Raw genomic sequence first — 15,603 nt, 5'->3', positions numbered from 1 at the left:
CTTCTGCGGCGCTTCTAATATAGGGTTGACATACGTCCGGAATTTGCCGTAGCCTAGATGTCCGGAATTTCACTGTAAAAAGTGCGTCCTGGAGGAAATTCTAAAATATGCCTAAATGCCCGGAATTTTGAAGGCTTGAAGTAGGCTCAACATTTTTTCGTAAATCTGCATTAACCATATTATTTTTAAGCAGATTTACACTACTGGAGACTTTTCTTCGCGCTGCGCGCGATTTAGTGCCACTTTTATTGGTTTTAACATGGGGACCACCGCCCTCGCAAAAAATTCAATCAAAAATAAATGAAAATAACCATCAGTTACTGAAAAAGTATAATTGTAATCGCAATTAGGCCTATAAGATAACGGTATATTCCTAGAGTTAGTTAGCCGTTCTGATGCATTAAGTCAAATATATTGATTCTAAACCTGGAAGTCGCTTGCCTTTATTCTGGGGATCGCGAAGATATTGATCGTAATCATCTTCCAAAACAGGCCGTAAGTCTGGACAGGCCGGCCCCATTTAATAATCAGCTTATTAATTTTTGAGCTGAGCCTCGGAACATTTTCAAATTGGATATGAGGTCGCGACCATAAGAGCTTGGACACCACCGGGTGAGTATATGCAACCTGCTGGTGCATTTTATAATAATAGTATATATGGAAGAACCAAGATTATTCACAGAATTCAATATTTAACAACCATAGATGCATCCCCCAAGAAGTTGCATCGATTACCTTAGGCCTATGGTGTGTCCTAGATTATTTTGGGGAGGTATGGAAGGGTGCTGGAAAAAATGTTGTTTCGGACCTGATTACGACACACAACCAGATAGTCGCACCGAGTAAACAGTACAGGGCTGTCAAACACAGGACCCGATGACTTCATCCGACCCGTGAATCTGTTGTAGACCTTAGCAATCACCAGAGCTCACATTAGAGATGGCCCAATTCTACACCTATGCTCCACTCCACTCCTGATACAGACGATCGGCAAAACTTTGCTGTTGTGACGTCGTGTTGACCGACAGTGTGTTTATACCTCATTGTGAAATTCGCTAGTAGGCGCTAAAGAGTGTCCGGAATTTGCGCCTCAAAATTGTGGTAACCCTATTCTAATATAATGAAAATGTATTGAGACTACAAACCTCATGGAAAATACTTTTGGGTGACTTATCTGATATATAACCTAGTCGAACTATGAACCACATATGGCTACGCAACTGGCAAAAAAACGTTAACGGTGATGAGCAATGAGCATGCAATTGAGCACATGCCATCCACTAAACCAAGTCAATCAAACCATGTGTCCTGAACATTTTAATCGCGTAGCAGTTTTATGTCATGTCATATCGTGATAAACATCCTATGACTTCCTGTAGATAGGCCTACTATATAGTAACGCCAACATTGTCGTAATTGCATTCATTCCGGAAAGAGCGTCATGATATATAGAATATATACATATTTATATATAAATACATTCTCTCGATTCTAACGTGATGATTATCTGTATGTGAATATACGAATCTTACGAATAATTCACAGCTTTCGAAGCGAATAAAATAAAGCAAGCATCATTCCAATCTCCCACAGTAGCCGTGTGCCAATCCACATTTCAATACGTCGTTGCAACGTGGAAAAGAACGCCGTCAGAACGGCAAGTCACGTGTTGGAAAGTCGATGCGAGTCAAATAAAACAAAAGCAATGCATAATTGCATACTTATATATTCTTCAGAACGTAATTGCATTTAGACTGGTGGTGACATCTTGTTCGTCCGCTATGTTTCTCAAGGCTTTATTCGATACTGTCGCGCTGCCGTTGAGATAATGTACACTGGCACTGGCACTGACATCGGCCTCTTCGTCTTCTTCTTGTATGGCAGTCAATGGCGCACCATTGCTGTGACTTTTTTCGAGCTTGTATTCCCTCTCGTAGTTTTTCAAGTACCTCCATAAGTATATCGGAAGGCCGAATCCGGTTAATGCTACCACGAGCAACCCGACGTTGACCTGGATGCCAACGTGAATGTCAGTATTAATTTAGACTTATGGGCAGTGGAGACTTACCCAAAACGGATCACCTCCCAAGGAGGAATTGACTAAGACGAAAAGAGGATCTTGTACGAGAATGAATAACGCAGATAAAAACGAAGAGAGGCCCGTCAGCTTGCCAAAATGCGAAAAATGATACCTACGAAGTGGATTGGTCTTTTACATAATGAGTGATATGTGTGTTTTTAACGCGTTACGAGCTTATACGTGTTTACGTCATTAAATACCATTTTAGCATGTGGTCATATCGTGAACTGATTCAAACTGGCTATAAATTCATGGTTTAAAAGTAAACACGTGTATATGAGCTACAGGCTGAACACTGCACTGCACCGTACACTGTACAAGTATATGCGTCGATAGGGTTGTATAAAAGAAAGATAATTCTTTGAAGTGAATAGCGAAATTTTTATTTTTTTCACTGTAAATGCCAAAACTGTGCGTACTCCTACAATCAGAGGTTACCACAGTGGTCAGCGTTGCTACTCCGTAAGAAGCAGAAGTAACACCGTGAATTTCTACCGATAAAAAGTAAATAAAAATGATGCAAACTTGTCCCAAATCTACTTTCCACCCTTATAAATTAAAAAAGCAAGTAGTTATACCCAAAAAACTGTTCAATTAGAAGTAGTCTAAAACATAACCACCTGAGTAAGTTATACAAGTAGGCAACACCTACTTGAGTACTTCGGAGAAGTATAAGTATTACTCTGTTACTGACCGCCTCTACCTGGTCGGTACCAGATTTCTTTACTGGTGCGACAACACAAATGGATATTTGGTCATTCTCTACAAGACATAGTCAATATCGACCGAATTTTTACTTTCAAATTCCTTTTACAGTGAGGTTACATCGATACAATGAATTTATAAATATCAGTAATAACTTCCTCATAGATAAAACTCCATCCGTCGCACGCCGGTCTATCATATGAAAGTAGCCTACATAGCCTGTATATGACAAAAACTCACATGCATGCGTAAAGGGCTCCCATGGAAGAATGTAAAAAAGTTCTAATCGCTGTATGTAACACGAAAGCGACAACCTGTCGTAAACAACAAGAAAACTGGTATGGTGTTAATTCTGCAAGCGAATAAACATACTGACCTGGACTTGGATGCACTTTTCGAATAAAACAATTATTCCAAATATTAACATCAACGTGTTGGTGAGAGTGAAGGCTTTCATTAAATTTCCTACAAGCTGCGCCCTCCTCGTCTTGCCTTTGCTGTCAAATGAGCAGAGAGGGTCGGCAACAGAGTACTTTTAATCATTCGGAGTACTCAATTAGTTTTTGCACTGTAACTACTCTAGTGGTCATGTTTTAGACAATACTTTCACTTAGTGCCTAGTTCAAGGGCGGGCAGCTTATGCAGTCGGCGGGCCGGATATGCGTATAAAATGAAGTATTTGGAGTGTCGGATTGCCAAATCGATACATTAAACGCGTATTTATCCACTTATAGGAATGGTGGTATTTACTATAAACTTTAGGTTTGAAGCATAGAGACGAAAACAGTATTCAACGAATTTATTAACATAATGTAGGCTACTTCAATATCTGTTGAAGTTCATGAGAAATCTGTGGTCGATCAAAGTTGTGAACAGGTTCTTTGAACTCTGGCTGCATATAGGACACACACAAAAAAGAACTACAGAATAACTAACAATCACTATTATTTGTCTCCGAAAAAAAGAAAGAATAAACTATTGTCACTGGAGAATTGCGGCAGACTGTGATCGCGGGTAATACTATCATTTGTGTAAGACCGAAAGCTGTCTGCGGGCCGGTCAAAATCCCTTCGAGGACCGTATGTTGAGCGCCTCTTTGTATACGAATGAGGGGTTTGGATTTTTTTCAAATATACCAAGATATCAATTCATGAGTGTTGAGTTCGTGCGTCAATGCCGTTAATTCAAGCCTTCATCAGTTGATGAACTTACTCGTAAGATTCATTCTCGCACGCTATGCACCAGAGTTGGATCAATTACATTATTTCAGTTCAATTACAATTACAATTACTTTCATGAATGTTTCAATTGCATTACAATTACAATTACTCCATGCTAAAAATATCAAATTACAATTACAATTACAATTACAATTACTCCTTGCATGCTTCAATTACATTACAATTACAATTTCTGCTGTTGAACATGTAATTTAATAATCATAAATTCAACCGTGCTCCTTGACAACCGTAGCGTCGTATTTAACAACAATTCAAGCCTAGTTCAGATTGTGCTGTAATAAATGCTTTATGTGCGTACATAGTATGCTATGTGAGATGTCATTGTGGCGTAATATAAGCGTGTTTTGAATGCTCGGTAATTATGGCTCACGTAATTGGAAATGTACAATGTTATTTACGTAATTTCCTATGGGTTAGGATTAAGGATAGGGTGCAGTATGTCGTTGAAAAAGTATTATAATATATGCACGTGTTGGATTTGCGTCTATAGTATATAATTAAAGATATACTATTATTTTTATCGAGTGACGTAGGAATTAGGATGAGGAGAGAAAACAAAGCCGTGCTTTGTCAGATAAGACGTTATATAATACCCAGTGGTCTGGTTCGTTAGCCAGACGACGTAACGATGCAGCATCGTGATCTGAAATCGTATTGTAAATTGTCAACCCACGGATAGATGCGCAAGATGTGAGTCACGGATGAATGCACCGACAAACGTACTGTAGAGCCGTCTAAAAGCAGCATACTTTGTAGTCCTAGAGCTGGCGATCCATGCGTCTAAATTTGATGCACCTGGTCTTTATCGTAAGCTATTGATGTACTAATTCCGAAAATACAAAATAAAATCTCGTCAGGGCAATGTAACTGCTTCAAAATAGCCGTTTAAGGCCGACTGTTCTGAAAAGTGAGAGCGCTGCAGCAGCATGACCACAACAATTACCAATTACGCCCAGCGATTGTTCAGAACAATGCCGATTCCCAGACTTTCACGACTATTTTGGGATGGTACCATTGCCTGGAAATATACTTTTATTGCGGAATCAGTGCGGCACTAGCTTTCGATTAGGACCATACATATCAAATTTCGACGCTTGGATCGCCAGCTATGGGAATATCAATTCTGCTGCTTTTAGCCGGCTCAGCAGTTCGCTTCTCGGCGTATTCAATCGTGAGTCACGTGTTGCGAATCCATCCGTTGGTTAGTAATCTAAAAATTGTATACAATGGCAGCCGAGGCCAGCATAGCGGTAAAAAAAAAAAACTTCGCCGGCAAGGGCGCAGTCAAGGGCTTCCGCGAATGGATCCACCAAATTCCTTGTCGACATTTAAAGAGAATGCATTATAAGTCAATTGTTTCATGTTGTGCTTGTCAGGTCTCAATAGCAATTTAATGTAATTGAAATTGTAATTGAGCAAAATTTTTGTCAAATTACAATTACAATTACAATTACACAAAATAAAAACGCTTCAATTACAATTACATTGAAAAATGTAATTAATTACATTCAATTACAATTACAAATTACAATTGATCCAACTCTGCTATGCACACACGCACGCTAACAAATAACCTACAGTCACTAAAACTTGACGCATAGTAAGCAAGTAGTGGGGGATTTCGTCAGACTGTGGCCGCGGGCCACATTATCATGTACGACCGGAAACTTTTTGCGGGCGGCAGCGGGCCGCTCAAAATCACGTCGCGGACCTTATGTTGCCCGTCCCTGATCTAGTTGAATACTCGTACTAATTGACCACGTGGTCGTATTGTTGGACTACCTCCACTTTTACTCCAACAGTTTTTAGGCCAAACTATTCTTACATTTTACAATTTCGATTTGTCAGGTAGAAATAGGCGTTTGGATAGATTTGCAATACTTTTGAGAGGAAATTCGCACAAGATCCGTGCGATACATAACCCATATCTCACGGTAAGATAATATAACATCGACACTTTGTCATGACTGCAATATCGCTACTTCTACTTGTAATTGAGGAGAACGGTACGGCCTGACTTATTCTACTTGGGTATCGTCAAGGACTACATTTTACCATATCTGAAAATGAGTAGGAGTGAGACCACGATATTGAAATCGGTTCTATATCAATATTACGAATGTATAATTGTATATTCAATGTGCAAACTTACTATAACTCTTCGCCCGACGCGTACTTCTTCAAGTTCCAGTCCATAATCGTGCCTATGACGGGCGCCATGAAGAAGCAGTTGATTTGCAATACTCCGAATATCAATGTGTATGTCTCAACTAAAATTGATATCATAAGCCGCAGGTCGTTGCCGCATTTCGGTAGAGCATACTTGTGTCTGCGGACGTGGCCGCGTCTAGATCGTTCAACTTGGCGGACGCTTTGAGGTACATTTCCAGAGATCCCATGTACGCAATCAGTCGCAGCTGCACGACGCACATCATCACGAAACTCCACAAAACGCACGGGGATATGATGACTTTAAAAAACGGGTCTATTTGTTGACTACCTTTATTGCCGCCCGCCATGTCCACCCTGTGTGTAGGTGAATTGTAACAACGTAAAACCATAACGATTAGTAGAAAGGAAAGTAGTCTAAAAATAAAACCACGTCAGTAAGTAGTGCCTGTAAGCAATACCTATACTTGAAAATCCCGAAACTGACCAGCCATGGGAATGTTGATATTATAGAGCAGGAGTCACCAACACGTGTTTCGCGGCCCGCGACTTGATTTGAGATTTCGGAAGAATACTAAGAAAAGCATTTTGAATTGCTGAAATTGATTACAGTTTCAACATATCGTTGTTGTTTCGAAATGAACTGTTCTCCTGTGCCCGACATCACTATTTCTCACTCACTAAAACAGCTTTAGCGATGGCAACAGCATTCCATCGAGGAAAAATCAGCTGATATGAATGGGCAATGGGCAATTGGGCATATTGCCTTGACGTGCAATGGCCCATACACTTCCAGACCGATAAACGCTTAAAAACGGCTTTGGGCTTCACCATAAAATCCAGCTTTACGTGGAGATGGTCTTTCAACTAGTTACGTCTCTCGCTAGCCCCAATATCGATTCCATAGCGCTGAAAAGCGTGGTCAGATATCGTGCGCAGCTCAGAGTTGAGTAATTGATTGGAATGTGTATACTCCTACAGGTGGCGTCTGTGTACTAAGGCCTTGCGGCCCCTCGTCGTCATCCTGGTCCGTACCGGATTTTCGCTGGTGTGACAAATAAATGATTGATTGATTGTAAAAAAAAATTGATTATCAGTACTTTTCTTGTATTTGTATTCCTCTGATAAAATATTACTTTTTTGTGATAACTATGCCCATCGCCTATATGTAAGATAGCACAGCCTTGTACTAACATAAGGTTTTAAAACGTGGTTGCTGAGCTGTGTTGCCTATTTTATATCGATATTGAATTCATGCGGCCCGCGAGCGCTATACGAAATTTGAAAAGTGGCCCGCGACCCGTTTTGAGTTGGCGACCCCTGTTAATGTTATAGAGTTTCTATACCCAAGGCCCAAGGCTAGACGGTAATGTCGGCTGCTCATCGCCACCTGAACTTTTTACGAAGAGTCTTAAAATGCGCAGAACGAAAGTGGGCCGTGATACAAGTCAGATCAGACATCATAAACAGAATCACGGGTCTGTTCTACAATGACCACATATATCGAAACACAATAAAAACTAACGTGGACTCTACAATAATGGCGGTCCATAGACATGTAAAGTCGATTCGAATATAGCGCACCAGAAAGGCCATTGCTTTACTCAAGTCCTTTGCTTGCACCAACACATTTTGCCAAGAAATTGCGCAATTGCTGTGTGTAGGGGATTTTACTATCAATCGCCTTATTTTGAGAGAGCCTTGAATTATCGAAAAGAATGCGAGTGATGCGACATGTAAAGCTGTTGCAAAGGAATTTGATTGTAAACTGCCCTACTCTATCTTTTGATATAGTAGCCTACAGATACAGTCTAGCACCCAGCCAATATCTATCAAGGCCCCATTGCTGTCGCGTTCGTGGAATCAGTGCTTACAGTGAATCCGTTGGCGCTGTGTCTACGTTGCTCATTCTTCTTCCAACGGATTTCGCGTGGACTAAAAAATCCTTCCCGGATATCCTGTGGTCGAATTTGAAGTCTCCGTAGTTGAGTTTGATACTAATTGGAAAATGTAGTAAAGTTTAGACACGCGAGATCGATGGGTATCCAAACTGCCACGCTTACGCATATGAAATATCCCCCGGACCGGGTATCGGCTCTTGGGGAATATTCATGTAGGCGTTTATGAAGGTAAAAAATCCTATGATGGCGTGGATCATCATCAGCCACGTGAACGGAACGCCAGCATCATACGCGACCTGGAAATATATTGAAATTGTAGTATTATGAGGCAATAACAACAATGAGTACGACTGATTGGTTTGGTTTACAATATTTTCTAAACCGGTATCTACCCTGCCGCACTAACCCTGATCTCAGTCATAAATTCTGTATCATGTCACCCTTGGCGCGCCATACTGAGCCAGTGATTGACAATATCGTATCTATACCTAATCAGCCATTGTCACACTGTAACACTTTACCATTCACGACTATCTGCTAATTATATTATATCACATCACATAAGGTTGGGTGAAAACGGGTGTGTCTAGCATTTTTTTTGTAGTTGCAAACCATGAATTTGCTTAGGATTTGGGAATCGTGTTATATGCGAGTGCGAAATAATCGGCATCGCAGATATTGTTATCCGCCCAGAGTGGGACAGGCTACCCCTGAACGCCACATCGTGCTGTATGGACACCGCAAGAAGTACCAAATATTGGATCAAACTTGACAATAAAAGATGCGGTAATCGTGTTAAAAAAATCTTAATCGATTTCGACGATAACGATATTTTGAAGTAATCTTCCCCGGGTCAACCCGGTACACAGCCTGGATGGTAAGCATAAGCTCTGTGAAACAATATGGTTTATTGTCACATATCAGGAAGACGCTCCAACAAAGATTGCTTCCTGTTGACCTAAAATCGATATTGTCGTTATTGCCGATGGGCTGGATGTGCGCGCACGGGCACGACACCAAAGCTGGACAAAACCGTCAGCGTTTCTACTCAAGTAGAAGTAGAAGTGTCAAAACTACTTCTATTGGAAGTTACAATGAAGGTTATCAAAAGTAATCAAATATGTAGTTCACGAGGGGTCGCAGACTTGTAACAGTTAATCTTAGGTGACTACGTTCGAATGGACATGATATATCTTCGCGACTAGCAGAAAATTGACACTATACGCATGGTAGAATATTCGAAAATAGATCCGGTTAAGTTGACACAGGGACTATATGCAAGTATAGTCAAAAGATAGTAGTGTGCTCCGAAAATGTAGATGTATATTGTATATACTTCGTTACTGGCCAGTGGCCACCCCTGGGCGTAACCGACAATGAAGGCCAATGGAGTGTTTCGAGCCTACAGGAATCCATCTGTACGATATGTATCAATGCCCATTGCCCATTCGGTTAATAGACACTGCTTACCTTGAACACCATGTATAAAATAGCGGACGCCGAGTATGATCCGATCATCAAGGCTATCATAGTGGAGCGAATATTTTCGAACAGGTTCGGGATTTGAAAGCTTGTAAAGACATATACGATGCCGCCCATGCCGTTTAGGCATACTGCAGGTGCCATGAGGAAGCTCAGCTCTGTAAATTGGAATTTCTGTCAATTATTAATTCACGCCGCCTGGCTGTCATTTGTGACAAGTTAGAAGGGGTTAATATGAGCTGTCAAAATATTTATAAACTTCGCAGATAGGGTTTTTAGTGCTGTTGCATTCAAAGTTTACTCGCGCGGCTTTGTTTGCCAATGATAAATTAACAAATAGAATGTATTCACCGCCGGCCTCACCTTATATTGCGACTCGTAAGGTCAGTGTCGCTTTGGAAATTTAAATGTTCGTTACCTCTATGCTATTGCCTTGTCGCTGAGGTCTTGCTATTTCTTTAGCACGATAGTTCCGTGGACTGTTTCGGTTCATTTCTGTGAACACCGATTAACTTAGGTATAGGCTTGCTCACTACGTAGATGATATTGCCAGATAACGAGTGAGTAGCAAGTCATTGGTGACGTTGTGACCTCGTGCATGATAACAAACCACCGAGCACAGACAGCCTTCGGTGTGACGCAGGGATAACAGAATTGGGATTCTGAATTCCCGCAATAAGCGAGTGTGCATGTGCAATGTAAGTTTTCCAAATGCCATTATGACATAAACAAATACAATTCAATCAACGAATTATACTCGCTTGGAAAACACTGAGTGTACACTTGTACAGCTAAATAATTCCAATGGTGTTGTATATAAAAATCAGTGACACGCGTTCAGGGTATAGGGCAGATCAAGTAGATTGGTCTCTATATTATGCACTAAATTGATTATGGAACAATTGACAGAGCATCAATAGTGTTTATAACGAACATAAACCTACTTCAAATAGATAAAACACAGACACGGTCAAGATACCATCTCGATCGTACTGCACAACGCAGATATATATTTACGTAATGATAGCATGTGACTTTTGACCAACAGACAGTGGACTGGACAGGTTTGGCGGTCGTACATTTTACATCCTGCCATGAATGAATGTTATATCACGATTTCATAACTTACGGTCCGTGTTCCTGGATCCGGCAGCGAAGCAAAAGCAGGAAAGCATGAATGTCCAACTGAAATGAGAGAAATTCGGAATGTCAATAGATTGTTACGTTTATACGGTTTTTATCAACATCAAGGTAGGCCTACTAATCAAATTGTGATTGGGACACATCCCACAATATCCTACATTACAAAGGAAAATTTGTGCGGCCTGATGGCCCCACTATCGAGAGAGAGTCTATAATTCCACATTGCGACGCTATTATACATACGGATTACTATTTTTATGCATGTAGCTGCACTGTTTCACACTAAAACAACTTTACTAGATGCGTCATCAACACTGGATGATTATTCAGAAATTCCACATGAATATAAAGACAAAGATGAGAACACAAAGTGCCTGCATGGTAATTCTATAAGGCTGTATCATGAGTAATATAGCAACAGGAGTGTTTGTTAGGAGGTTAATTTCAGTTTTTGCACGACAGGTGCCGACACTATTGTTGGGACTTGGGGTATGTCGCTTGCGCTAATGAGTAATTATCATGCATTCGATCATTCATTGGTGATTCAGAAATCGGCGTTTCTGCATACAAATAATTAACACTGAACAGGGATAAAGGATATACGGTTATGGATTCAGACACAACTAAACCGGAACTAACCGTCAGTCCACAAACGGTTTTTAATACGAAAGCGGCGGCAAATTTTCATGGTCTAAAATGCAAACCGTCACCCGGATTTGGATACGAAGCCGTTTCAGAGCGCTGGTGGAATCACGAGAAACCATATCTGACGTACCAGCCGCACATTCTCATCAGACGCGAGCCGTATTTGTCCATAATGACTCCCAATATCACCGTTACCGCACTTAAAAGGCTGGAGCCTATCGAGAAGTACCGGTTGAGCATTTCGTCCTGCTTAGTGCACGTAGGATACTGAAATAGCTCCTCGTTATCGGATGCGGCCTAAGAAAGTAAAATCCTGTTTATGAATGTGAGTCACTCGTATTGACATCGCCGAGAATGATCTTTGTACCTCGACATGAGTGCCGACGCGGTATAGCAGCAAAAGTGAAAATCGCACAAGTAGCCATTAAGTAGGCCCCGGTACAATGCAACAACCAAAGTGTGGTTGCACCGATTCACGTTTCACAAAGTAAACATGGTAACTTGGTATGAGCGACAATCATCCATCTTTCAATAGTTCAATACCACGCTTAAAGTTTACGTCAGAGCATACCGTACAAGTGTGCATGTACTGTGCATTGTACAAGTGTACATTATTGCCGCTAAACTCTCGATTGTTTTGAGACAAATGAATTCTAGCTTGGTGTTTCGAGTGAATACTGTACGCGATTATAGACAATTATGGAATCGACATAAATATGTTGGTCGCGCAAGCTCTTGAAAAAAATAACACTAAAAACGATGAGTGAACTTCGTGTGTTGAAAGTTAACCGAGAGACAAATGAGCAAAATGAGCTACGGTGTGTATAATACGCATATGGTTGTCCTTAGTCCTTACAATGGTATTGAGAATTGCGCCATCATTGTTTTTGCTGTTGCTGTTAGTATTATAATACGATGATCGGCTACTATGGACTTTTACACGGGGTCTCTAGCAGAGATGAGCATGGATTAGGATTAGGATTTCAAAAAACAGGATTTGTGAAATTTTGTCAGATTTGGATTGGATTTGGATTAGAGATTTTTTTCTAAACGGATTAGGATTTGGATTGGATTCACCGATTTTCTGTGAGATTAATATGTCGTGTGGTGAATGGCGACAAACTTTATTCAGATCAGTTATTGATTTACTTATTGTACACTACACTATGGTACACTCGGTGCAAATAAACATGAGAGGTGCAGCCCTATGCTAAGTTATCCTAAATCAAGAGAATCATTGGTTGTGAAAGAAAATTTTCCAATCCCTCCCTTGCATAAATTAGCATTTTTCTGAATTTCAAGTTGGAATCGGATTAGGATTGGACATGGTCTTGAATATGAAAAAGTTCTGGATTAGGTTTTGGATTTGGATTTGAGGCTTCGGATTTGGATTGGATTAGGACATAGAAATTCCAAATCCGCTCATCTCTGGTCTCTAGTCTATAAATTCGTTGCGGTTACAATTCTCTGCCTGTGAGGAGAACAGATTCGGCCACCGGTACTATATAATTCGGGGATCTGATATTGAGTTTGTCATTCGAAACGATATACACACTGCACAAGTTCGCTATTGTCCTCTTCAACTGATAACGGCAGGTCAAATAGAGTTCGAACTGAATTAAAAAGTGCTGGACCGTCTCTTCGTTAGAAGTCACTAACGTACGAAGTAATTGCGTTACTGAAAATTATTCCTCCACAGCACTGGTCCACATTCAGGGGTTCGCAGACCAGTAGTGGGTCCTGTAAGTGGTGACAATGGATCTATTGCTTCACTGGAAATTGGTGGGATTAAGTCATTGTTACCTTATAATCATAATATGTTCTCGTATTTTAACCACAATTTCCCTTTCAAAGAGAAGTATAACATACTTGAGCGTAGTGCGTAGTGTTGGGGCAAGTCTTACAAGTCAGGGTGCGAAAATTTTTCTTGTAATGGTTCTACGACCCGAAAAGCCTGGGAACAACTTACATTACAGCACTAGGAATCAGTTTATCAGCGTTGGATTGACATTCTAACATAGACTATCCTTATTGATACATAGTACTATATAATCGGTAGTGCATTCGTTACCTTTGTAGTGTAATTTTGGGGTGTGGATGTTGTATATGATGATGACGAATTTTCGAAAGTGCCGTTTCCCATTCCGAGTTCTGCTGATACATGATTATGGTTAACTGTGCCCGGCCGTGCATAAAATAACACTCACCGTCTTCTATGCATAAATTCGAATAAAATCCTTCTTTCTTTAACATAAGCAACAGTGAACTCCAACCGAGCAGTACCGCGGCAAACATCAAATTTTCAATAATCGCAGTACAAGCTATCCACCATCTTCTATGCTTCGCTTGTGTGAGAGATGGCCCCATAACTTAAATTATTAGGCAAAAAATCTAATTATAAATAATTTGCACAAACATTATTCAGAGTGAATGAATGATATCCTTCGATTGGATCATAGGATAAGTTATATCTTTTATCTCATAAATATGTTACATATATAATATATAATGCATAATCTAGGGCAGGCATGTATAGAGTAAACACTGCAATATGGATATTGGATATGTTAATTTTGACGTGAGGATTTACGACAAAGAATATTCAATGATCTGAATTTTTTCACGATTGTCATTTGTAGTACCATATCAGTTCTTATCCATGAGTCTTGTATTCATAGAGTAATCCAATTTTTAATGAGATTGTCGGTCTTGCAACTACTAGAGTAGAAAGCCTGTGGTACGCGGCCCGCGTTCTGTCCCGCTTGGTAAAAAGGTTGCACGGTTATCAAGGCTTGATGCCCGCAATTCTAGAGAAAAATACAAGTTAAATCATCATTGGACAAACGGACAGTCAAAGCTTCTGAGTAGCTAGATGACTAATAAAAGTAGAACAATATATTGGCGTAACACGGGTGCATGACCAATTGGTCATTGGTCATGATTAGGGCAAGTTTTTGTTGCAGGAAAATCCGCGGAAAGTTGCATCTATTTATTTATTTTTGACAAAAGTTGCACTAAAAGACCACATTTTGCTCGGTTGACTAAAAAAAGGTCAATTTACCGGCTCAGCTCCCGAAATACCCGTACTTCGGTGCTGATTTACGGTGTTTCAGTCGAATTTGGCCGTGTATTTCTCCAAAACCGAAAATACTTTCATGAAAAATCGAAAAAGTTGCAAAATGTTGCAAAGAGTTGCATGAAAAAATGGACAAAAATTGCAAAAAGTTGCACCATAAGATTCCTTCAAACAGCTTAAAACAGCATTCTACATATCTTACGAGTATTTAGGAAGCTGCCGGAAGCTGTAAAAAAAAGTTGCAAAAGTTGCAAAAACTTGCCCTAGTCATGATTTCTCACACATGCGCGGTTTTGAATATCGCGTGTCCATAATCCATACGGTCGGATACGGAATAAGGTAGCGCAGTGTCACGGAGACTTCAACAAAAACATATTTGATTTCGCACAGATCTCGTGCGTGCATTGTAAACGAGAATCGTCAGTTCTACTGATTTTCACCCCAGCGAATAGGGTACAAATTCGGTCATTGTAACTTTCCGGTACAAAAATTCTGGTTTTACAACTATTCCAGTTGGTGAAAACGAACCGAATACACCAATCTCCAATATGACATACCGCATGGGTGACGTGGGCTCCGTTTACGTGTAATACCGTTTGGGGTTGTAATATGCACTATTTAGCTACCGGTGCGATGTTCTCACATTGCGTATTCTACTGCTATACAACCAAAGGTTATCTGGTCTGAACAACATATTCCTACGTATAAACTACATAGGTAACTTGTACTACAATAGCTGGCGCTGAAACATCCCGGGCTATGGCATAAGTCCCGATATACTAAACTCACATTTGAAAGCGTCTGGCATCTAATCAGACCTGTTCGTAATCATTCCCTTATCGATACACCGCAACAGTATATTTACGATATGTGTTCTTACGTATACTCACTCAAAGTCAACATTCTGTGTCGCACGCCGGACTGCAATTGTATTGATTTTCTCCTCAGTCGGGTCGTTTGAGTAATGCATATCGTTGCGAAATATCACACCAAATTGCGGAATCGCCATCCTGAATGACTCATGGGATTTGACGGGCGTATATTCACAGGTTTAGGGCACTTTCAAGTGTAGTTGGAACTGAGAAGCTTTGTAGCCATAAACGACTATCCAAAAACATAGGTCTGCTACCGATTTTTATCTATCATTAGCTTACCATGAAT

General features: G+C 40.4%; 1 protein-coding gene across 2 annotated transcripts; it reads right to left on the bottom strand.

The window, feature by feature from the left end:
• Window positions 1–1,407: 1,407 nt before the first annotated feature.
• LOC145451962 (large neutral amino acids transporter small subunit 4-like) lies at window positions 1,408–15,360 on the bottom strand. Of its 2 annotated transcripts, none has more exons than XM_080330174.1 (14): window positions 15,333–15,360; window positions 13,574–13,735; window positions 13,438–13,520; window positions 11,497–11,663; window positions 10,708–10,763; window positions 9,567–9,736; window positions 8,259–8,392; window positions 8,070–8,192; window positions 6,350–6,552; window positions 6,179–6,296; window positions 3,162–3,282; window positions 3,026–3,099; window positions 2,069–2,192; window positions 1,408–2,011 (listed from the first exon to the last, which is right to left on the bottom strand). In XM_080330174.1, exons 1-14 carry the CDS (start codon window positions 15,343–15,345, stop codon window positions 1,733–1,735), a joined length of 1,827 nt encoding a protein of 608 aa, XP_080186300.1. In that variant the 5' UTR covers window positions 15,346–15,360; the 3' UTR covers window positions 1,408–1,732. The 2 variants fall into 2 exon arrangements, with proteins under 2 accessions (XP_080186300.1, XP_080186301.1); XM_080330175.1 differs by having other exon boundaries at window positions 13,438–13,517.
• Window positions 15,361–15,603: the final 243 nt, after the last annotated feature.

Source organism: Botryllus schlosseri, chromosome 12 (assembly GCF_051294905.1).
Source record: "Botryllus schlosseri isolate E-star chromosome 12, Bs_hap1, whole genome shotgun sequence".
NCBI lineage: Eukaryota > Metazoa > Chordata > Ascidiacea > Stolidobranchia > Styelidae > Botryllus > Botryllus schlosseri.
This window is presented reverse-complemented; position numbering and strand designations above follow the sequence as displayed.

Bases quoted from the DNA above. Each gene is read 5' to 3' on its own strand.
- LOC145451962 (XM_080330174.1), bottom strand. The intron at 8,193-8,258 runs GTAAGCGTGGCA...TTTTCCAATTAG, and splicing joins CCGGGGGATATTTCATATGC to TATCAAACTCAACTACGGAG. The intron at 6,553-8,069 runs GTAAGCACTGAT...ACCTACACACAG, and splicing joins ACAGCGCCAACGGATTCACT to GGTGGACATGGCGGGCGGCA.